Here is a 26,869-nt window from a genome sequence, read left to right as displayed (position 1 = left end):
CTACATTGGTTTATAACCCCAGTAAACTCTGTCTTCGATGATATTTACCAAGGCGGTAACCCCTACATATATTGATACACAATTCTCCATTGGTTTATAACCCGAGTAAACTCTGTCTTCGATGACATTTACCAAGGCGGTAACCCCAACATATATTGATACACAATTCTACATTGGTTTATAACCCCAGTAAACCGATGTGTCGATGACCTTTCCACGCCAGTAACTCCAATTGTTTCTAATTGTCACACTTTTACTTTTGTTTACAATCCCAGTGAAACTCTGTTTTGGAAGACCGTTACCATGGCGGTAACCTCAACATTTATTGAAACACAATTCTACATTGGTTTATAACCCCAATTTGCCGCTTTGTTTGCTGACCTTTCCGAGGCAGTAACCCCAATCGTTTTTGATACGCAATTCTGCATTTGTTTATAATTCCAGTAAAACCCTTTGTTCGATGACCATTACCATGTTAACGAAGACCGTTCCCAAGGCGGTAACCCCAATCGTTTTGATACACAATACCACATTGGTTTATAACCCCAGTATGCACCTGTCTTCGATGACTTTTCACAATGCAGTAAACCAAATCTTTATTGACACACAATAACACATTGGTTTATTAAGTCAGTAAACCCCTGTCTTCGATAACAATAACCAAGGCGGAAAACCCCATCATTCACTGATACACAATTCTACTTTGGTTTAAAAACCCAGTAAAACCCTGTTTGCGATGACCGTTCAAAGGCGGTAACCCCAACATTTATTGATACACAATTCTAAATAAGTTTATTACCCACTACAATTCTGTAAGGGATGACCATTACCAATGGGGTTGGTCAAAAACGTATTGATACATAATACTTCATTGATTTATTACCCAAGTGAACCCCTGTTTTCGATGACCATCACAATGGCGGTAACCCCAACATTTTTCCTAAACGTTTCCCAAGAAACCCCTTGTTTTCTAATTTCAACGCCAACCTTATTTAACTATTTGAAATGATGATTTGTATATGCTTTCTGTTGGGTTTTTTAAAGATTAATCAGTGAAATAAAATGATATTTCACTGGTGAAAAATCATCGTCAGCGCACACAGAGCGGGGACACAATTTCAACGACGTCATTTCCGAAATGACGTTTCTTGCGCATACAAATTGGCGTGTTTTTCCAAAAAAGTGTAATTATATGACTTAATTCTAATATTAGGCATATATTGAAAGAAAAAAATGTTTGTATCAGTGTATGATACTTCGTGAACAACAAAAGTGAATATTTCATTCGTGGCTACGCCGTTCGTGGAATATAAATTTTGGTACTCACTCGGTGAAATATATTACGATCTTACACTGAAACAAACAATTATCCTCTATGTTGTCTTAACTTAATGACAAAAAGGTACAATAAAAATACACATAAATGCTTATCATTTAGAAATTAAAAAACGAGCTCATTGAAACCTTAGATGAAAGGACATGTTTTAATATAAAAAAATAAGTAATGTTTGACTTGTATACACCTGACGCTGTACTTTATAAGTCCATTCAAACCAGTTCTATAGGTTGTTCTCTATAGGTCTTGATGGGATCTTTTAAATCCAAAATAATGACAGTATTTACATTTCATTCAAGAAGCGATAACGGCTTGATAATGCGTTCAGTTTCTACTTTATCATTTCCAGCATTGAACCGAGTAAATGGTTCACTGGCTCCTTCAAACATATCTTCCAATTTATTGATAACTAGCATATCTTCGTTGTGCGAATTGCTTATATTTCAAATACATTTGAGGATTTTTCAGGCATTTGAACCGGTTCAAAGGCTCTATTAGTTCAGGATAATGCCTTCTTTGGCTTCGATTTAATGGGATTTTGGCGTTGGTTTATTGTAAATCTCATCTTAAAGCATGAATTTCAACTTAAGTGCAAAAAAAAATAATTTTGATTTCGTTCAAGTGTTTATGCATGATAAAGTAGTAATGCATCATACATGATCTTGTAAGCCCAACCTAACGGAATTTGCCTTGGTGTACCATTTCGTACCGCTGCTAGCACGTTAATTATCCATCTTACGCGTCTTTAATGTACTATAATTACACAAAGGGTCATTTACGTATGTAATGAGATTTAATAAAAACTCTTTTCATTTTACGGAGTGAGTTGTCCTTTTAAAAAAAATGTACTTTGAAATTGAAAGCATCCATTGTTGCATTGTACACGATATGAGGACGCGTTTCGAATTTCCTCTACTAATAATTTGAAGACACGGCGTTCTTGTCGTTTAAAATGGATGTTGACATAACTCCCCGGAATCATATGGAGTCCTTATAACTTTTTTAAAGTAAACTAAATACCTTTAAGTTATTAATCTTTATCTAATACCGAAGCAATTGAAGATTTGGTAAAAAGTAATGTTGACATACAATTATGAATATTTGGTATGCATTCAGTCGCACATCCGGTCTGATAGACTGCGTCACCTCGTACATCATATTAAGATATTTCATGTACGCATGGACACACATCAGAAAAACGATCTCATGAAAAGAATACAGGGTACTGTCTCTAAGAAAATCATGAGCAATTAGTTCCTAATAAGAATGCTTTGAACGCCAATTATCATGCCTTTTACGGAGTTTTGAATCTTAACCATAATTGCGAAAACCAAACAAATAAGCCGTTGATACCACTGTGGGTGTTTTGACAAACTGCGTAGGACAGGATGGTATAACTGTATATCCGGCACAATCTGCAGACGTTCAGGGTCCCATTAATACGATAAGGTCTCGGTCACCCTCCTATTAATGTTGACTGATATCATCTGTAATTGGTCTTCAATTAGGAATAAAAAAAAATGTTCCGGGTAACAGACAGGCTGTGGTTTTAAGCGCCGACCGAAAAAAAAATTCAAAAAGGGTCGATTTTTTTCTTAGGTCGCTAACACAAACCTATTTGTTTGGCAGTTTAACGTTAATGTCTTATTGCATGTTAGTGTGTTGACAAAAACAACAACGCTGAGAGAGATACTTATGTTGAACTGTTGTTTACATGTTTTTACATTTATGAAAAAAATAATGTATCACTATCAGCCCCAAACAAAAGACACACTGATCGACAAACGCATACAGTCGAACCCAGTTGGCTCGAACTCGCCTGGCTCGATTTCCTAGTTTGGTCGAATAGGATGTAACGGAACGATTTCTATCTACTGAATGTAAGCATTCCCGCTTGGCTCGATTTTCCCGAGGCTCGATGTATTTTTGCCGGTCCCCGGGAGTAGGAGCCAACGTGGTTCGACTGTATGTGTTTGTCCTTCAATGTGTCCTTTTCAGTGCCGAAAGTGATGTAAGTTAATTAAGAGAAACGTTTTATGTGTTTACAGAAAGTGTTAACAGAAACAATAGGTATACGGTATCTCTGGTTTAAATGTCGATTTGAAAATACAAATATTGATATTGTTATTAGAAAAAAAACAACGGTACCTACTTTTTACTAGGTTAAAGATTGTAATGATATTGTAAAATCAAAACATCAACCGATGTATTTGATCAGCTCGACTATTATTAGACGAAATTGTATAGTCCGATGTATATTTGCCAACATTCAGCTTCCGTCTTTGTTTGCACAGACATCTTCAACGACATTTTCCAAGCTTTTCACTTTTTGCATACAGAATTCTAGTTTGCTCACTGCGATTTGTAATTAAAAAGTTCCTGTTGGAGGAAATATTTCAACGAACATGGTACTATTGGTTATGTTGAACTTCATTGAACTTCGTTTCAATAGGTGATACGAATGATACAATCATGGTACCATTAGTTATGTTCAAATTCATGTCAAGATATGACACAAGCACGGTTCTATTGGTTAGGTTGAAATTTGATTCAAGATATGACATTATCATGATACCATCGGTTGTTTTTAATATCATGTAAAGATATGACACAATCATGGTACTATTGGTTATTTGAAATTAATGTCAAGATATGACACACTCATGGCACCACTGGTTATGTTACACTCCATTTCAAGATATGACACAATCATGATACCATCTGTTATGTTGAATTTCATGGCAAGATATGACACAATCATGGCAAGATATGACAGAATCATGATGCCATCTGTTATATTGCATTTCATGGCAAGATATGACAGAATCATGATGCCATCTGTTATATTGCATTTCATGGCAAGATATGACAGAATCATGATACCATCTGTTATGTTGCATTTCATGGCAAGATATGACAGAATCATGATACCATCTGTTATGTTGCATTTCATGGTAAGATATGACACAATCATGATACCATCTGTTATGTTGCATTTCATGGCAAGATATGACAGGATCATGATACCATCTGTTATGTTGCATTTCATGGCAAGATATGACAGGATCATGATACCATCTGTTATGTTGCATTTCATGGCAAGATATGACAGGATCATGATACCATCTGTTATGTTGCATTTCATGGCAAGATATGACACAATCATGATACCATCTGTTATGTTGCATTTCATGGCAAGATATGACACAATCATGATACCATCTGTTATGTTGCATTTCATGGCAAGATATGACACAATCATGATACCATCTGTTATGTTGCATTTCATGGCAAGATATGACACAATCATGATACCATCTGTTATGTTGCATTCCATGGCAAGATATGACACAATCAAGATACCATCTGTTATGTTGCATTTCATGGCAAGATATGACACAATCATGATACCATCTGTTATGTTGCATTTCATGGCAAGATATGACACAATCATGATACCATCTGTTATGTTGCATTTCATGGCAAGATATGACACAATCATGATACCATCTGTTATGTTGCATTTCATGGCAAGATATGACACAATCATGATACCATCTGTTATGTTGCATTTCATGGCAAGATATGACACAATCATGATACCTTTGTTATGTTGCATTTCATGGCAAGATATGACAGAATCATGATACCATCTGTTATGTTGCATTTCATGGCAAGATATGACACAATCATGATACCATTGGTTTTGTTCAAATAAAACTTGTTTTACCGTCTACCTTACACTCGAGCAAACTGAGAAATAAGCAAATACTTTCTCGGTATCGATGTTTATTGATATTAATATTGAATGTGCTGCATTTTAACGTTAAAAGCAAAACAAACTTAGTGACACGTTTGAGTGCAATGGAAAAGTTAATTAATACTCACAAGTACATGACCACTCCAGTTGCGTCCAACCTCGGCATTGTTGATCCCTATCGCTGTCCCTGATAGGTTCACATGCCGGCGTTGTGTAGTCGCAGTCGTCTGGGACTATTTTTCTGGTTTACTATATATCAAATTCGGCTTACATGGCATTAAAGGTGACAGTTTATTGGATTTGTCGTGGATTGTGGGTCCCCGCGGAGCAACCTCTCGCATTGCGATTTGCATCGTTTGACGTAGTTTTACCAGTTGACTTCGCTGACACTGATAGCTCTCTGATCTTTTTTAATCTCAAAGTAGAAGCCTGTTTGCGTATTATTCTCGGATTTAAGGGTGTAAAGTACACAATTATGCCAAAGAGTAAGTGTGGTGTATTCAAGTTCGCCAAAGACAAATGTTCTGTTGCATTCCATTCCGGACAGATGTTACATCATTACTAAACTCTTCTTTCTTCGTGGGTTCTCATAAAAATGGAAAAGGATTTGTAGTATCAGCAGGGTATGCGTGTATTGATTTACTTGTCAAAATATTGCATTGAAAGCTCATGCACTTAAACAATTAAAATGTTGAAGTATGCACCTACTCATACGTTTGCGGGATGTCTTCCAATATGTATACCTTTGATAACTCTTTGGCCTTGGTCCGCTTTGTCGGCCTTTGGTACCCTCTAAACATTTAAACATTGTTAGCTACCCTATATGAGCATTGTTGCTGCGCTAATGTGTTCGTTTGTAATCGTTATTGAATCAGATACGTGGTTTAAAGAGACTTATCAGTGAAATTAAATAACGTTTATCTGTTTTAAACAGTGAAATTTCAATTTGATTTTTTGCACTGTTATGATATTTTAGCCTGTTCCGCTTTTCGATCAAACATGAGCGCGAACAGGGCTTTGACATTACGAGTGGGTACAGTTTTGCGCGCTTTTATAATACAGTCGAACCTCGTTTGGCTCGATCGCCCAGGGACCGGCGAAAATACCTCGAGCTTCGGATAACTCGAGCCAAGCGGGATTGCTTTCCTTCAGATTAAAGAAATCGGTCCTTTAAATCTAGTTCGAGCCAACGAGGAATTCGAACCAAGCGAGTTCGAGCCAACGGGGTTCGACTGTACAATGCATTTAAATGTATTTCAATACCACTTTATGGATTTAATTAACAGAAAAAAGATTTACTTAAATAAGCAATTATCACCTACATGTATTATTTTAATAGTTGTGTTAAAACATAGAGTTTCAATGCGTATACGCTTTATTTAATCGATTTCGAAGTTAATCTTACGTTGGCAATGGTAACGCGGTCAAATATTATAGTAAAAATAGATGATTCTGTTTAAGATGTCAATCTTAATAAAAAAAAGAGATCATGATTATAAATATTTGAAAACAAATCGAAGAGCTTAATGTAAATGACCCATCGGTCTAGCCTGTCAACATATATCAAATTGGATAACGTTTGATATTCAAAAGTTCGGTCATCGATAATTTAACTCAAAAATGAAGAAACATTTATGAGTTTATGAATGAATAAAATTGTAAATTAATATAAGTTTTTCGACTGAAATAAATATTAAAGAATACAAAAATATCGCAGATTGTTCATGTTTTCGATATCCGTTACTTGATACATCTTTCCCATACAAATATCCTTAAGGTTGCTATGTGTTGTCAATGAACAATTTATGTATCAAAATTATGTCATTAAATTTCAGATATGTGATTGTCCTTTGACCTTCTTTTAAAAAAAGCAATTTTGGTCTCTAACCCACAGCAATCATTCCATCATACGTCGCTTTTTTATTTGGATAATGAGGCATAATGCCATAGCATTTCTCGTTGATATCCTGTAATGAATTCACCTTTCTTATTAACGCATTTACGAATAACTTGAAAGATATGTACAGATTGAAATTGACCTAGCATTGATTTGATATAAATATTTTCATTTGATCTTTATCATTCGTGTATATGCAATACTTTTAGTATAACAACAAAAGATAGAGCAAATTGGTATTTTAATATTTATAAATAATAATTTAAACCCCTTTAATTATTCTTTTGAAAGGTGCATTTTTACGCCAAATTCAATGGTTTTCAATAGCTATAATTGGCATAAAACATCATTTTTTTACAATTGTTAAGATAATAAACGGTTACAAAAGCCTTCGTGCCGAAAAATGCCAATTTTCGTTTTACTACTTAGTGCGTACCCCTCTCTTGTGTCCCGTGTACTCCTTAAAGGCCCATGAATACTGCGTACCCCTCTCTTGTGTCCCGTGAACTCCTTAAAGGCCCATGAATACTGCGTACCTCTCTCTTGTGTCCCGTGAACTCCTTAAAGGCCCATGAATACTGCGTACCCCTCTTTTGTGTCCTGTGAACTCCTTAAGGTCCATGAATACTGCGTACCCCTCTCGTGTGTCCCGTGTACCCTTAAAGGCCCATGAATACTCCGTACCCCTCTCTTGTGTCTCGTGTACTCCTTAAAGGTCCATGAATACTGCGTACCCCTCTCTTGTGTCCCGTGTACTCCTTAAAGGCCCATGAATACTCCGTATCCCTCTCTTGTGTCCTGTGAACTCCTTAAAGGTCCATGAAAACTGCGTACCCCTCTCTTGTATCCCGTGTACTCCTGAAATGGCACATGAATACTGCGTACCCCTCTCTTGTGTCCCGTGTACTCCTGAAATGGCACATTAATACTGCATACCAAAAAGGGGTGGGGCAAGGGGGGAGTCAGCCTTAACGTAGGTTTCATGTGTGTGTTGTTTATTTGTCCAGTTGGCATTTGGCTTTTGCTTTAAACGTTTATAAGTTCGAAAAAAACAACCAAAGTATGCAAGTTATACAAAATCAAGATTGGAATGATGAATTAAAGGATTAGAATGGAAGCAAATAAAGCTGTCATTTTTTTTATTTTCTACTTACTGCGTATCATCCTCATGAGTCCCGAGTACTCCTTTTAAGGTCCATGAAAACTGTGTACCAAAAAGGGGTAGGGGGCAGGGGGAAGTCAGCCTCATCGTTGGTGTTTTATGGGTGTTCGCTGTTATAAAAGCGATTTCCGTACATTTGGCTTTGACCCTTGGACTCCCCATCTTCTTTCATTTTGATTAAATTCAATTTCATAGAATTCATTTAAGTATGGCTTTCAACAATCAACCAAATTCCATTAGTAAATCTCGGTAACAATATTGAAAACGGACGAAACCCCCACTTGCCCTTTGTCATTCTTTGCATTGAAGACATAATATTTATTGAGTGTTAGAAACCAATTATCATTGAAGACCATTTGTATTGTGAACAAAATCATATATTAGGTCCATTGACCTGTTAACACATTGGCTTATTGTTTTTTTGGATTTGTTTGCTAAAAACAAATATCCAAACAAAGTATTTCTGTATAAAACCACGCCTTTTTTCAAATTGTACTGATAACTGGTGTTGAGTAGGACAAAGACGAAAATTCAATTCCATTATATATCTCATAACCATACCCAGCAAAGGTTTAATTAAGAGAAGTGTTCCATAAACACCAATGGCTTCCTGTGCAGTTTGCATGATAAATAAATACTGCTTCAAATGAAATATGTAAGAGCTTTGATTTTCGGGGCACAGCTGCAGGGGCAGTGATTACGAACAATCTCAGCTCTGAGTCCAGACTCATTCTCAATATGGCAAAACTTTATATCCCTGTAACTTTCTTTCTAGCAAAGCATTAACGTGTAATTTGCTGAAATATGTTACTATTAAAATGTTGTTTTATTAGATACATATATTTTGGTATAAAAAGAAATGGAATAAAAATTATTTTTGTTCCTTCATAAAAATGATTTTCTGAGTCTGAGTCTCGACTTGGACTTGAGACTGTTGGTAATCCAGGCTGGTTTCCATAAAACACCTTAAGTCATTTCTTAACTTAAATCGATATACATGTAATGAACTTTATCAAATTAAAATTGTATTGATACTTGTGTGTGTGTGTGTATTTTTTAAATTAAAGTTTTAATTTTGATTAACATACAGGCCTTTATTTTGTACATTATCGAGGGATTGTATCGTATGACTAGTGAGATACTTATGTTGGGAAAAATGATGTTTTATGACTACCACTCTGTGATGTTGCAATAGCGAGTCACCCAACACGTTATGTAGATTTACAATGTCCGCTTTAAATGAACGATTAGTTTCTGGAAATTGCATAGAAATCATCTCCATCTAGTCACAGATTTGAATGTCTTCTTTTGAATTCTATGATAGCCAAATACACGGTCTTGATAACAGAAGTCTATTACTCTTGAATGTCCTCTTGAAAGTGTTTATTGTCGACTGTATTTTTACATTACAGGGTATAAATAAATTTTAAGTTTTTTTCAGCAATTTATTAATCAATCAAGTGTTTTCATTAAAATCAAAAGAAAACAGTTATTGGCAGCTCTTTCAATTTAATATATTACGTATACCACGGTATTTTCGCTGAGTTTCTTAATCTCCGTTTGTTTACATTTAGCGTTTGAGGAACACTTACAGCCTGCATTTACTCAAGTTCTTCAGATATTTGCTTGCTTGTGAACACATCCAAACTCTCTAGGATTTAAGACGAGTCTTATTTGAGTTTAAGATTTTTAGATTGTTCCGCGTTAGCACTCCTCACTCGAAGCAAATTGATTAACGTGATAAAAGCGTTCTCTCTTGTTTGAAAGAGTTAAGTGTTAGCTTTTATGGGACAAAAACATAACAGGAAGCGTGTGTACAGCTGCACTTTGCATTAATTAATAAGGACTTAAAGTGGCAATGGCATGGGTGTGGCCAAAGACCCCGAAAAAAGTAAGTGTGATTGTAAAAGTTATGCGTACAGCTAATTGAACTGCCATAAAACTATTCTTTTTATGACTGAAATGGAAACAGAACGCCATTAATAATTTGCATGCGGAAAATTTTACCCCATTAAATGCAGGGTAGCTATTTAACGCTTAAAGTTGAAATTGATGCCTATTTTTGTTATTTTATAGATTTGTTTTCGTCTGTGTTCTGTTGCACAAAAACTCCTCACATCATCATAGAATATTTCAACGGTTTCTCCTCACAAAGCTGTCTTACAGTGTGACGTTATTTAATCATGAACACAGCAATGTTTTCCATACGAAAAAAATGGACAACCAGGCAACTTATTTTGCTATGGACTGCATGGACTCCCTTGACAGAAAACTCCAATGTAAACACAAATCTCTTCAGTGTGTACAATATGTTCGAGAATTGCCCAGTTTTACATGGCGAATTGACCAAAGCACTTCAAGTCATGTAAATTATTGTGTGAAATTCTTTGAACTTTGCGAGCAGTTTAGTAAAATAATGTATATCGTTGCCAGGGGCTTCTCTGTTCAAACAAAAGGTTACAACGCGTTTACTTTCATTAAAACAAATAATCGATTAAATTTCCTCACTTTGAATAACTTAATCTATGATAAATATTGACTAAATTCCATTTCTTTTGATAACGGACGTCGTTTAATACAATTTCATGCAGAGAAATCGTCTTTAATGTTCAAAGGTCGACATATATAACTGGCTAAAATGTTCCTGCCATCTTCGTTCCTGCCAAGACCTTGTAAAGTTTCTGTCATTTTTCTTTATGCTATGTCCTTGTAAAGTGTAGGTGATATTCCTTCCTTCCAAGTCCTTGTAAAGTGTAGGTGATATTCCTTCCTTCCAAGTCCTTGTAAAGTGTAGGTGATATTCCTTCCTTCCAAGTCCTTGTAAAGTGTAGGTGATATTCCTTCCTTCCAAGTCCTTGTAAAGTGTAGGTGATATTCCTTCCTTCCAAGTCCTTGTAAAGTTTATGCATAATCTTTCACGTCCAGTCCTTCTGTCATCTTCCTTCCTTCAAAGACTTTGTTAAGGTTGTGTCATCATCATTAATGTCACGTCAGTCTGTCATGATTCTGTCGTCTTCATACATGCCAAGTCCTTGTCATCTAAATCTAAATGAAACTGTCTGGATGCGTCTGTTTAGAACAGTTATTGAGGTATACATTCCATGACCTAGATTTCAACAAGACCAGGGGTGGTTGATTGATAAATTGATTGATTGATTGATTGATTGATTGATTGATTGATTGATTGATTGATTGATTGATTGATGTTTATTCGTTTATTTATACTATGGAAACTTCGGGGGACAAGCTACCATAATCTTCAGGGAGAAGCAAGACATAAATTTACGAAGATCTGTTAAGAGGAACAATTTTAACATGTTTAATAGACACTTACCGAGACACACATATAGTCACAAATCACAAAGACACACTAAACATGCACCAACATATCATAAAGACACACTAAATATACACATGGTATGACATTATACCGTTAAATAAATGTTTACATCAGGATATGCCTTAAATGTACTCCATGATATATTATCCTACCAATATGAGAACAAATTATCATGAAAAATAGCTGTTAAAAGATAGTTACCTAGTTTAAACATATTCATTTTACAACAAATGTGAAACAAGTTCTTACAGCATTATATAAAATCACTCTCGTTGGCACGATGTTACGCGATAGTGTGGTCTTGTGTTGTTGGGGACACCGGAACACCCGGAGGAAACCCACTGATCTGGCTTGGTGACCACTAACTGACATGCGACCAGGCCAAAAGATACATTTGTTTAATCAAGTCAAACACCATTGAAACATAGATGAAAAGAACCTTTTTATTCTTCCATAACTGAAGAGACTCACATATACATAAATAAATAAATTCAATATACAAACACATCGTTAGAATATTATGGCATATAAACAAATATAAAAGTAGCTGAATACCGTCTCCAGAGATATATGGGTATTTGATATGTTTGGACAGACATGAAATTTACTTTGACATTCAAATAGAATAATCAATCAGAAATACGCCAGATTACAAAACATTTAATTGTTGACGTGCATATGATTTATTAAAACATACAGGAATAACCACAATTATGCTGACGGATAAATCGAGGAGTATGGTATAGAGAGGGCAAAGCAACTTATCATTTATACGACAGGGGGTTTCATGTATTACCATTTAAAACTGATTATAGTGGAAGCTGTGGAGTGTGTATATGAGTCATTATATATTTTGGCAACATTTGCTGTCCCAGGGGTTGCGTTCAAGCACTCTTCTTATTAAGCTTTAACATTTGATTTTATATGAAACTTTATGGTGTGTTGCACATTGGAAGCATATCATTTGATATATTAAACAGATAGAAACATAATTTTTACATGTTAGAACATGTAAACATGACACAATTTGACTGTCTCCAGGTCATATTTTGTGTATTTATGGTTATGTAATTTTTAACTGCCAAGAGTTATGTAAACAAAATTACCCTGCCAACTTTATTCTATGTTTGACTGAAATACTAATGCATAAAAAGGTACAATTATTCAATCCCTTCATCAAAAAAATGATTTCCAAAATCTGTACCCAACGTTTAAGTCACTCATGTAACAACAAGAGATTTGTTCAAAATAATAACTGATCCGTTCATGACTTAAGTGGTTTATCAACCTCCATTTGAGGAGTCATCTTTCCCAAAACATTATTTGACAAATGGCAGATCATTTTAGAAGTACAGTGGAGTAATTGATATCTTAAAGGACGTTGAGTAGATGCGTAATTTGTATGTCTGTCTCTAATGTAACACTGTATATTTCTTCCATTGATTTGAGTATGAGTATAGTTTATGTGATATTACATCTGTATGTAATGAAGATTCAAAGAATATGTGTTGCTTATATCGTAGGTAGAAGGTATTAATTTTATTTTGATAAAAACAAGCGAATAATTCACTCATGTAACATTCACTCATGTAACGGGCATTTTTGTTACAGTAGAGATGCAAAGTGTTACAAGAGAGACACTCAATACATAAAAATTACGAAAATATAGTTGTATTCATTAATAGTGTAATAAATTATCACATAATATAGTCAGAACATCAATGTATAAAATAATAACTCATTGTAAGATGAAAATGCTAACATTTCGGTTTCTTGTTTCGTAGATCTAATTATTATGTTACACGAGAGACCGTTTTTGTGACAGTAGAGACAAAACCTCAATAGTATGTCATATAAGTAGCTTTAAACAATGTGATTATGATTTTAAAGTTAAATGCTAAACGGTTTAAATGTCATTTTGTCGGGAAAACAGTTTTTAATTATAATATACATTTTGTCATTGCACATGATAAGTTATGGAAAATGTGTTACAGGAGAGACCAACTTTTGTTAAAGGAAATATTTTCAACGACTATTTTGATAATTGTAAATGCGATAACATGGAAAATTTAACTTTTAATTATTTAGTTGTATCCTATACATTATAATAGTATATCTTTATTAGAAATCCTCAACATGTTAGCCATGTTCAAGCTGGAAATGCTGTTTTGTGTTTTACTGTTACATGAGGGAACACATGTTACATGAGTTTAAACATTAATGACTACATATGCTTCATTTTATTTATCACCATCAAATGGTATTTTTTTTATTCAGCTAGAGTATATTGTATTGAAATAAAACGTCCATCAACACGAGTACTAAGACCCTTATATTATACAACGCATTACATATGTTGTCACATAACTATGCCCATGTATAGTTGATACGGACGGAAATTGCCTTCCATCCTGCAGAAGTGTTCTTGCATTTGGTGAAACCGATAACGTAGAAGAAATAAGAGTACAAATAATAGCTGAACTTGTTAGAAATTAAATCAAATACCTGGATGGTATGGTTTTGATTGACGGGATTGAACATAAGAAGAGCTGTATAAAAAGACCAGTCGACCCCTTCAGGGTTGAGCATGCTTTTCTCTGAAGGGATCTGTTGCGTCTATTGCTTTGTTGGCCTCGCATGATACAATTGGTGGCAGCGGTGGGATGAAGATAACTACCGGACCGGAGTTGCCTTACCCACGAATTTCCCAGGCCAATACTCGAGACGAGTCTTTTCGGAGGCAGAAGTAATGTAACGTTCTATGTAGGCGGAAGTAAGTATAATATAGTATGTTGGTGTACTTGGTTGGTTGTATGCAAATTGGCATATTCAGGTCTCCGTGTGGATGGAGAATATACTGCATTATAAGACCAGTCGACTCCTTCAGGGTTGAGCATGCATTTACCTGAAGGGATCTGTTGCGTCTTTGGCCACGCACGCTACAATGGCAAAAACGGGTTTGAATGTCATTCAAAGCAACTACATTTGAATGAGTCTGAACTCAATGTTGATGTTTGTGAAAAGGGAATCAAAAATGAAGATGTAGAAATTTCGATCATTATGATATGAAGCTAGATCAAAATGACAAATGCGTAACAATGTATGTTCACAAGGATACGGATGGTGGATATGCCATTGACAGAAACATTAATTGTTCACATCAAAACATAGCACTGAAACAATTATGATACAATAAATGTATCAATTGGTCAAGAAGAGTCGTCCAATCCTTATATTACACCAGATTGTGACAATGCAACTGTTCAAATAGAAGTAACAGATGTCACTGTTCCAATAGATGGCATCATTGAGACAGTAATACTGGAAACCCTGAATGAAACTGTTTCGATAGAGAGCATAAATACAATCTCCAATAGAAAGAACAAAGTAGATTGTTCCGTAAAAAACATCAATGGAACTGTTCCGGACAAACAAACACATGATACTATAAAGATAGACGAAACGAAACTAGATGGCACGAGTGATACTATTATAAAAGAAAGCACAAATGAGACTGGATCGTTGAAAAGCACAAATGAGACGGTCCTGAACATAGAAGAAACAGATACAATAGAAAGCACAAATGAGACTGGATCGTTGAAAAGCACTAATGAGACGGTCCTGAACACAGAAGAAACAGATATGATAGAAAGCACAAATGAGACAGTTCAAATAGAAATACAAAAAGAGAGCTCTGAAAGAATGCAAAAATGAGACTTATCCTATAAAAGTAATCAGTCAAAGTGCTCCAATTGAAAACGCCAACAACACTGTTTCCAATGAGATTGTCTCGATAATGTTCCAAATGAGTTACCTCCGACAGATGATATCCATGAGACTACCAAGACATAGTGTGACAATGATACAATTGAACCTTTTGACATCAGCAACCCTATGATGTGCATAGGAAAATATGTAATGAGTCTTTACAATAAAATACCTTATCAATGTATTTTAGTGGACGCTCAAGGAACAAAAATTCGTGTTAGCTGTATGAAACAAACTGGGAGTAAAAAGGCGAACATTATCACTTGGTCAAGAGTAAATAAGATCAAGATTGGTATACAATCGACAGTGTTATGGGAATCATTCCTGTCCAAAGCATGTCAAAGGCATTTACTTTAAAATAAATGAAACAATTTGGTTTGGATGTATGGGTAACTATGGAGCCGTGCCATTACACCAATCGACAGTGTTAAGGGATACATACATTCATGGGCTGAAACATTTCAAACTCAGTTATTATAAAATTTATGATACTGTTCGATATATATGTGAAAAGTGTGGCCAGTTTTTCAACTTTTGCTAAAAATGAACATACGTAAACTTCTCGTACTTTCGTCGGTGTGAGGAGATTACGTTCCTAAATGTTTAAAAAGCGGAAGTTGAAAAACTGGCCAAGTTGTCAGTTATGTGTTAATTACCAGCTTGTCGATTTCTTTGTCACTACTGTAACTCAGATAGGCTAACAACTCATTCGAAAAACAATAAACCAAGATCTTTAAACTGTTATATTCCATTTATCATTATGCAGTCATTTGTTATTTTTAGTTTCATAAAATTAGACATGAATGACAAATTGTGTAGGAGACGGTGCCCATAAAGTGTAAATATTCACTTTTGTCAATTTATTTGTCACTACTGAAACTGAGATTTGCTTATAATGTAAACGCATTCGCATATCAGTTTAGTTAAAGGGTTTTAGTGTTTAAATTTCTATTCATCATTATGTAATTATTTCCGTTATTTTAATACAATGAGTTAGACAATAATGTCAACATGTTACATGTTAACTTTAGTGTCTTTACTGTAACAATAACCGTCCATCATGTAACGTGTTCACACTTTTATTACCTTACAATGTTAAAATGTGTTTGTTACCTAGTAAAGTTTAAGTAGTCTTAGTATTAAATACATTCCTAGTTTCGAGAGTATTAGTTCTTAATCATATGTTTAATAAAAACAGTTAAAGATAAAAATATTGCCTTGAAATGTCACTCCTATAACATATAATTGTCTTTCGTGTAACACAAGTGTCCCTACAGTAACAGGGACAAGATGGTATTGATGTAAGTTGTTTGTATACAATATTTTAAATTACAAATAGTGATTCTGACATGCTAGGGTGTCCCTATTCATGATTTTTATTTATTTTTGTACAAAATAACCCACAATTTTTATCATTTTTAACAAGTTGGTGCTATAAATTGTATGTTTTCAAAAAGTGAAGTTCATTTGGATAAATATAAGGATCATTATAATTAAAATCCATATATCTTATGATTTAAATAGTGAAAAACAATTCACTTTTCATATTTATTAATGGTTGCCTGGCTCATTGTATTTGAATAGAAAATATGTGTTCAGATGTAGGTGTTACAGTAGGGAAAACAAGATGGTAAAGTCCTTAACAATTGATCAAATTCTACTGAAACATAAATGAATTGAAAATGCTGTTGATCATTTTTATATAAAGTATACATCCCCACATCACCCTAAAATGAAGAAATTATGAAAAGATGATGTTTATTTTTCAATTTTAATTTTATCAAATTGTTGCCAAAATATATAATGACTCATATATATATAAGATTACTTTTAGCGTTCGCTGCAGCTATCGAAAGCAAAACTGTACACAGTGTGTGTACACCACGTGATAAATTGCGTCATAAATGCTGCGTCGGAAGGCAATATTTTGCTTCGAATGAAGACTTTAAACAAAGATAACTTCACTATTTTTCACGATTTTAAATAAAACATAGCCCAGTCTACGCCGCTTACGGAACCCCGCCTTTGGTCTTCTACCAGAGTTTGATTGAGAGTTTAGTTTCTTAAAACACTTCGCCAAACCTTTTCACAATACGGCCGTCTGTTGTAGTACTGTCAAAACATTATTATGGAAACAGGTTTGTTGAAGTGTTAAAGGAAACTAATCACCTTTTCAAACTTCGGAAATAAAACGAAAGGGGGGCTCCTTAAACGACATAGACTGTCCTTTGTTTTAGTTAAAATGATGTAGTAAAAGAAAAGTTATCTTTGATTTAAGTCTATATTTTAAGCAAAATGTTGCGTTCTGACGTAGCATTTATGACGTAATTTATCACGTGTGTACAAAGATGTGGTTGTTGCAGTAATAAGGTCGGTCCCTACCTACTTGGCAATCAACCACACCTTGGCAAGGCCACTGTCCCAATTACCCCCGGGAAACAATATTAGTTTTAAGATGCACTCATACTCCAAAACAAGATTCACCACAATTAATACATTTGTTTTAATATACCAAAAGGATTAATATGTCGAAAACAATGGTTCTTATGAAGAATACCGAGTTTAACTTGAAAGAAAGGTGCAGAAAACATGGTATTTCTACCTAATATGAGCCAATAGTAGATCACAGTAAATTTTTTAGGACTCACCATTCGTTTAATATTTTTGCGTTTTCGGATATTAAATACACGGTTACAATCTTGTTATCAGTAATTAATGATTTCCATAAATGCATTATTTATGTTAAAGGTTTATCACTCAAAATTTATGTGTGTTATACATGTGTATGTATTGATTTTGAATAACAGTGTCACTTTAAGATTTAAACATTTTGACCAAAAGACATTCATTCATTTGCTAAATATGTAGTTTTATAAAAAAAATTATAATTATACTGATACGGGAACTAACCTCACTCAAATATAAATCAATCATTTTAATGTTTAATCTTTAGTAACCAATGTTAAAATGAGTTTGACAATTGTAAATTGAAATTAAATTTATGAATTAAACATGTGCATAGCTTACATGCTTATATTTAATGCAAGAATATGCACCAAAAGAACATCTGACAATTTTAAATTTGATTTTCTTTTTTAATTATTCAAACAATTTGCATGTTATAAGGAACTGGAATTGTAAGCACATACCTAGTTAATGCTGTTTTACTAAACACTAATAGGTTGAAATTAGGTAATTATTATGCTACATAAATTGCAGTGTCGCTCAATGCAGTTTGACGCGGCACCTATTAAAATGGTAAACGACTTGCACTATAGATGACAAGTTTACGCATAATGCAGATTTAGTAACGTGCCAGAATTAGTCAATATGTATTTCAAATACATATAACAATTTTCCTCTTGCCTACGTTGCCAATTGTTTGTTACCAAATGAATAGGAAATTGTTTGATAATATATATTGTTCAATTAATGCTGAATGAACAATCATTGGACTTCTTTCATGAAATCTAACTTTATTTTTTTTGCATGCTTCCATTGACAATGAACGGTAATGCAATGTTGTGGGTCATTAAATATCACAACGTTCCCAATGACCATGCTTGACAAAACTTATACAACATGTAAGGTCTCCGAGCTACAAATATGTGAAATTTGGATACCTATTCTGTATTATTTGAAAGGGTTTTATGTGCAAAAAATGAAAAATAAATCAAATATACCAAACAAAGTATAACTAGGGTACACTTGCACTTTAAAGATTGCAAAAATTGTCAGTTATGAATGAAGTAATTTCGCTCATTGATTTTACATGTTTGTAATATGTGGGCAAATACGTTTCAAATGATACCAAAATGGTATGGAGACACCCATGGACGCCTTATCTACATAAACTCAAATATTTGAAGAACTCTTCTGATAATTATGGACCTCCTCAATTCAATAAAAGAGAGCTCCAGTCGAAAAAATGATAGCAGCAATTCAATAAGAGGTTTCTCCTAACCATTTGTGCAGCTTAACATTTCAATTGAAGATATCTCCAAATCAAGTAAATTGAAGAGCTCTTCTAATTCAATTCCTAAAGCTCGGAAACATTATTATATATGATGCTGTTGCAAATTTAAACGATTTATTGCTCCCAATAATGGAAATAAAGAGCTCATAAATATATTTAATAGCTGTCTTCAAATCGATTATAAATTTGTTAGAATTTGGGCCACAAATCATTTGTTGCCCTCATCAATTATATTAGAGCTCTCTTAAATTCATGAGGAAGGCTTTCCTAAAAACGACGAAAAATAGACACCCTTCAAATGATTTAAAGAGGTCTGTTCAAATTGAGCTTACATGGATTTGGCGTTCCAAATAGACACCGGTCATAAAAATATAACTTAAGGATTCATTGAGCTACTGTGGGTCGGATTCCTTACATACATATACAAGAAGGTAAAATAATATTCTCATATATTTCCAATATAATAATTATTCTGCCAATACATATAGCTGCTTTTGCTTGGACATGGTCAGTGACAAATGACAACATAGTTCATTGCTCTCTTCATTTTTAGGAGATATTTGTATTTGCCACCGAAATTGAAGCCATTGTTGACACAAATCAATAAATATTTACAGAATAATTATCAAAAACGAATGAATAGGTTATGTTCTTGACATTTTAGCACAAGTACCAACTAAGTCGAGTAGTTAATGTAACTATTCTATTAGATTATCAAGTAGAAACTGAGTAAAGATGGTTTATTGACAATGTTTCCAATGGTTTTGTGGTTTTCCATGTTTATGTTAAACAGTTTATGATATTTAAGTGTCCTGTTTGATGTAAATATTTGTATAACGTTACAGAAGTATCAGAGTGTAGCGGAACTTGATGAAATCGGTGTGAAACAGCTGATGTATGGGGTATACAATCATTTTGAAAAGGGTGTCAAGTATAGGACAGTAACCTTGTCGTTCCGTTGTTAATTTATCGGCAAATATTGTGTTATGATCTTAATAACGCCTATGTCACCCGATATTAGATTTAATTTACCGATTGCTTTGTTGAAGTGTGCGAGTTCAATACCGTTTAAGGGATACTTAGCAATAGTTTATGTTGGTTTTCCATGCTAATATACACTGCAACGTACTTCATCAAGCGTTCAAAGTGTTTGCACCAGTTTTAATCCGAAAATAAGAGTGAGGAGAGAGTTAAGTAACATATGACATTGCCAAGACACTAAAATCGCAAACTAAATTGTATATGATCAATGATCTTGTCGAATATTTTAAATTTCCTTTTACTATAATCAATTTCTACTACAGAACACAAGTGTAAACATGCTTCATTCTTTGTATTGGTATTCTTGGCATTTGATATCAGAAAATGATGCATTCTGCGTGATTCCCATGATCAACACAATTAAATACAAGTTTTGTTTAAACTTATTTTGCAGTGAAAATCAATGAAATAATTAAGAATGGTCCAGAAGAGGCTCTGTTGTCTATTTTCGAAAAAAAGGATCTCAATCATTTAGTATTTTTCAAGATAGCTAAACATAAAAACAATTCAGTATAGCCATCTCATATGTCCTTCAAATTGTGTATTCAACATTTTCCTTTTTGACAGCAAATAGTAAACTTTACCTCGATGAAAGAAAGTAGGGAAACAAAAAAACGACACTGAGCTGATTAAGACTAACTAAGTTCTTTGTTATTACACATCTTGAACAAAATCTCAGCAGATGATTTTCTCTTTCTATCTTCAGAGCGAGCGGACAGGGCTGGAGCACTACATGACCTCGGATATTATCCGGAAGGATGCCCCCTTCGGTACAACCGACACACCCTGTATCACCATGAAGATCATCGGGGGACGCCAGGTCCCTGTCATTGAAAAACATGCAACATTGTGAGTGTTTAGGAAAAGTAATAGCATTGCACATAGTGTTAAATTCAAACTTAGGAGGTTGAGTACTGATAGTCATTTAGCAGTGCATACAGTGGCAGGATGATGAGTCAAAGCAATACATACAGTGTTGAATTTAAACTTATGAGGTTGAGAACTTGGTCAAATAGCAGTGCATGCAGTGTTGAATTCTAACTCAGGAGGTTGTAAACTAGGTCATTACTTGGTCAAATAGCAATGCATGCAGTGTTGAATTCTAACTCAGGAGGTTGTAAACTAGGTCATTACTTGGTCAAATAGCAGTGCATGTAGTGTTAAATTCTAACTCAGGAGGTTGTAAACTAGGTCATTACTTGGTAAAATAGCAATGCATGCAGTATTGTATCTCAAACTAAGAAGGTTTAGTACTTGGTCAAATAGCAATGTATACAGTGTTGTATCTCAAACTAAGGAGGTTTAGTACTTGGTCAAATAGCAATGCATGCAGTGTTGTATCTCAAACTAAGGAGGTTTAGTACTTGGTCAAATAGCAATGTATGCAGTGTTGTATCTCAAACTAAGGAGGTTTAGTACTTGGTCAAATAGCAATGTATGCAGTGTTGTATCTCAAACTAAGGAGGTTTAGTACTTGGTCAAATAGCAATGTATACAGTGTTGTATCTCAAACTAAGAAGGTTTAGTACTTGGTCAAATAGCAATGTATACAGTGTTGTATCTCAAACTAAGAAGGTTTAGTACTTGGTCAAATAGCAATGTATACAGTGTTGTATCTCAAACTAAGGAGGTTTAGTACTTGGTCAAATAGCAATGTATACAGTGTTGTATCTCAAACTAAGGAGGTTTAGTACTTGGTCAAATAGCAATGCATGCAGTGTTGTATCTCAAACTAAGAAGGTTTAGTACTTGGTCAAATAGCAATGCATGCAGTGTTGTATCTCAAACTAAGAAGGTTTAGTACTTGGTCAAATAGCAATGCATACAGTGTTGTATCTCAAACTAAGAAGGTTTAGTACTTGGTCAAATAGCAATGTATGCAGTGTTGTATCTCAAACTAAGAAGGTTTAGTACTTGGTCAAATAGCAATGCATGCAGTGTTGTATCTCAAACTAAGAAGGTTTAGTACTTGGTCAAATAGCAATGCATGCAGTGTTGTATCTCAAACTAAGGAGGTTTAGTACTTGGTCAAATAGCAATGTATACAGTGTTGTATCTCAAACTAAGAATGTTTAGTACTTGGTCAAATAGCAATGCATGCAGTGTTGTATCTCAAACTAAGGAGGTTTAGTACTTGGTCAAATAGCAATGCATGCAGTGTTGTATCTCAAACTAAGAAGGTTTAGTACTTGGTCAAATAGCAATGCATGCAGTGTTGTATCTCAAACTAAGAAGGTTTAGTACTTGGTCAAATAGCAATGTATACAGTGTTGTATCTCAAACTAAGGAGGTTTAGTACTTGGTCAAATAGCAATGTATACAGTGTTGTATCTCAAACTAAGAAGGTTTAGTACTTGGTCAAATAGCAATGCATGCAGTGTTGTATCTCAAACTAAGGAGGTTTAGTACTTGGTCAAATAGCAATGTATGCAGTGTTGTATCTCAAACTAAGAAGGTTTAGTACTTGGTCAAATAGCAATGTATGCAGTGTTGTATCTCAAACTAAGAAGGTTTAGTACTTGGTCAAATAGCAATGTATACAGTGTTGTATCTCAAACTAAGAAGGTTTAGTTCTTGGTCAAATAGCAATGTATGCAGTGTTGTATCTCAAACTAAGAAGGTTTAGTTCTTGGTCAAATAGCAATGCATGCAGTGTTGTATCTCAAACTAAGAAGGTTTAGTACTTGGTCAAATAGCAATGTATACAGTGTTGTATCTCAAACTAAGAAGGTTTAGTACTTGGTCAAATAGCAATGCATGCAGTGTTGTATCTCAAACTAAGGAGGTTTAGTACTTGGTCAAATAGCAATGCATGCAGTGTTGTATCTCAAACTAAGGAGGTTTAGTACTTGGTCAAATAGCAATGCATACAGTGTTGTATCTCAAACTAAGAAGGTTTAGTACTTGGTCAAATAGCAATGTATGCAGTGTTGTATCTCAAACTAAGGAGGTTTAGTACTTGGTCAAATAGCAATGTATGCAGTGTTGTATCTCAAACTAAGGAGGTTTAGTACTTGGTCAAATAGCAATGTATGCAGTGTTGTATCTCAAACTAAGGAGGTTTAGTACTTGGTCAAATAGCAATGTATGCAGTGTTGTATCTCAAACTAAGAAGGTTTAGTACTTGGTCAAATAGCAATGTATGCAGTGTTGTATCTCAAACTAAGAAGGTTTAGTACTTGGTCAAATAGCAATGCATGCAGTGTTGTATCTCAAACTAAGGAGGTTTAGTACTTGGTCAAATAGCAACGCATGCAGTGTTGTATCTCAAACTAAGGAGGTTTAGTACTTGGTCAAATAGCAATGCATGCAGTGTTGTATCTCAAACTAAGGAGGTTTAGTACTTGGTCAAATAGCAATGCATGCAGTGTTGTATCTCAAACTAAGAAGGTTTAGTACTTGGTCAAATAGCAATGCATGCAGTGTTGTATCTCAAACTAAGGAGGTTTAGTACTTGGTCAAATAGCAATGCATGCAGTATTGTATCTCAAACTAAGGAGGTTTAGTACTTGGTCAAATAGCAATGTATACAGTGTTGTATCTCAAACTAAGGAGGTTTAGTACTTGGTCAAATAGCAATGCATGCAGTATTGTATCTCAAACTAAGGAGGTTTAGTACTTGGTCAAATAGCAATGTATACAGTGTTGTATCTCAAACTAAGGAGGTTTAGTACTTGGTCAAATAGCAATGTATACAGTGTTGTATCTCAAACTAAGAAGGTTTAGTACTTGGTCAAATAGCAATGTATACAGTGTTGTATCTCAAACTAAGGAGGTTTAGTACTTGGTCAAATAGCAATGTATACAGTATTGTATCTCAAACTAAGGAGGTTTAATACTTGGTCAAATAGCAACGCATGCAGTATTGTATCTCAAACTAAGGAGGTTTAGTACTTGGTCAAATAACAATGTATACAGTATTGTATCTCAAACTAAGGAGGTTTAGTACTTGGTCAAATAACAATGCATGCAGTGTTGTATCTCAAACTAAGAAGGTTTAGTACTTGGTCAAATAGCAATGTATACAGTGTTGTATCTCAAACTAAGGAGGTTTAGTACTTGGTCAAATAGCAATTCATGCAGTATTGTATCTCAAACTAAGGAGGTTTAGTACTTGGTCAAATAGCAATGTATACAGTGTTGTATCTCAAACTAAGGAGGTTTAGTACTTGGTCAAATAGCAATGCATGCAGTGTTGTATCTCAAACTAAGGAGGTTTAGTACTTGGTCAAATAGCAATGCATGCAGTGTTGTATCTCAAACTAAGGAGGTTTAGTACTTGGTCAAATAGCAATGTATACAGTGTTGTATCTCAAACTAAGGAGGTTTAGTACTTGGTCAAATAGCAATTCATGCAGTGTTGTATCTCAAACTAAGGAGGTTTAGTACTTGGTCAAATAGCAATGTATACAGTGTTGTATCTCAAACTAAGGAGGTTTAGTACTTGGTCAAATAGCAATTCATGCAGTATTGTATCTCAAACTAAGGAGGTTTAGTACTTGGTCAAATAGCAATGTATACAGTGTTGTATCTCAAACTAAGAAGGTTTAGTACTTGGTCAAATAGCAATTCATGCAGTGTTGTATCTCAAACTAAGGAGGTTTAGTACTTGGTCAAATAGCAATGCATGCAGTGTTGTATCTCAAACTAAGAAGGTTTAGTACTTGGTCAAATAGCAATGTATACAGTGTTGTATCTCAAACTAAGAAGGTTTAGTACTTGGTCAAATAGCAATGTATACAGTGTTGTATCTCAAACTAAGAAGGTTTAGTACTTGGTCAAATAGCAATGCATACAGTGTTGTATCTCAAACTAAGGAGGTTTAGTACTTGGTCAAATAGCAATTCATGCAGTGTTGTATCTCAAACTAAGGAGGTTTAGTACTTGGTCAAATAGCAATGCATGCAGTGTTGTATCTCAAACTAAGAAGGTTTAGTACTTGGTCAAATAGCAATTCATGCAGTGTTGTATCTCAAACTAAGGAGGTTTAGTACTTGGTCAAATAGCAACGCATGCAGTGTTGTATCTCAAACTAAGGAGGTTTAGTACTTGGTCAAATAGCAATGCATGCAGTGTTGTATCTCAAACTAAGGAGGTTTAGTACTTGGTCAAATAGCAATGCATGCAGTGTTGTATCTCAAACTAAGGAGGTTAAGTACTTGGTCAAATAGCAATGCATGCAGTGTTGTATCTCAAACTAAGGAGGTTTAGTACTTGGTCATATAGCAATGCATGCAGTGTTGTATCTCAAACTAAGGAGGTTTAGTACTTGGTCATATAGCAATGCATGCAGTGTTGTATCTCAAACTAAGGAGGTTTAGTACTTGGTCAAATAGCAATGTATACAGTGTTGTATCTCAAACTAAGGAGGTTTAGTACTTGGTCATATAGCAATGTATACAGTGTTGTATCTCAAACTAAGGAGGTTTAGTACTTGGTCATATAGCAATGCATGCAGTGTTGTATCTCAAACTAAGGAGGTTTAGTACTTGGTCAAATAGCAATGCATACAGTGTTGTATCTCAAACTAAGGAGGTTTAGTACTTGGTCAAATAGCAATGTATACAGTGTTGTATCTCAAACTAAGGAGGTTTAGTACTTGGTCAAATAGCAATGTATACAGTGTTGTATCTCAAACTAAGGAGGTTTAGTACTTGGTCATATAGCAATGTATACAGTGTTGTATTTCAAACTAAGGAGGTTTAGTACTTGGTCAAATAGCAATGCATGCAGTGTTGTTTCTCAAACTAAGGAGGTTTAGTACTTGGTCAAATAGCAATGTATACAGTGTTGTATCTCAAACTAAGGAGGTTTAGTACTTGGTCAAATAGCAATGTATACAGTGTTGTATCTCAAACTAAGGAGGTTTAGTACTTGGTCATATAGCAATGTATACAGTGTTGTATTTCAAACTAAGGAGGTTTAGTACTTGGTCATATAGCAATGCAAACAGTGTTGATGTAGAATTCTTAAATAGCGGTATTAAGGACAAAGCAACTTTGTGATTACTTTAAATAACGTTGAACATGGAGTCCTCGCAAACCAGTTTAACCTTAAAATCATGTTTTCATTAACCGTGCTTCGGGTCTTCAATGGGAATTGTCCTTGAGGTTCCAAATAGATTAAACCATTGTAGTTAATTAAGTTATTATTGGAAAGCCGATCTTTGATATAGTCAGATTTCACTCAAAAGTAGTGGATGAGCCTAAATTCAATTATGGTTTCATATTCAGTACAATTCAGAAACTTCTTAAACACAAAAAAACATACCTTACAAAATTTAGAGAATTTGGGTTAATATAAAAACACGTGGAACATTGCCAGAAGACATCTTCATGGTATCGAGATCTACCAAATAAGACCACAGTTATTTGGCGTGGTGCTTATGTTTGCATGATATTTCAGTCCTTAAATGTTACGTTGATAATAATATTTATACAGGTAGTCTTTCAACAGCACATATACGGTAAACATCTACTCCTATGTCTTTCTAAAGTATCTGATGACACAACAGATATTGCTACATTAATTTCAAATTACTGTTTGTCAAAGTACTTATACCTTTTCTAATGATGTGTATGCACACAAA

The 26,869-nt window shown here is 34.5% G+C and overlaps 1 protein-coding gene across 29 annotated transcripts in view; it reads left to right on the top strand.

Moving 5' to 3' along the window:
• LOC128213890 (uncharacterized) overlaps positions 1 to 26,869 on the top strand; it is a 64,414-nt gene that overhangs the window by 15,299 nt on the left and 22,246 nt on the right. For 28 of the 29 annotated variants that reach the window (XM_052919980.1, XM_052919986.1, XM_052919994.1 and 25 more), the window contains one exon: positions 20,987 to 21,129. In XM_052919980.1, the coding sequence (XP_052775940.1) occupies positions 20,987 to 21,129 (143 nt within the window). Of the gene's footprint in view, positions 1 to 9,918; positions 10,047 to 20,986; positions 21,130 to 26,869 lie in introns of those variants that run through there. The other variant, XM_052919992.1, reaches the window with a different exon arrangement.

Source organism: Mya arenaria, chromosome 13 (assembly GCF_026914265.1).
Source record: "Mya arenaria isolate MELC-2E11 chromosome 13, ASM2691426v1".
NCBI classification, from domain to species: Eukaryota; Metazoa; Mollusca; class Bivalvia; order Myida; family Myidae; genus Mya; species Mya arenaria.
This window is presented reverse-complemented; position numbering and strand designations above follow the sequence as displayed.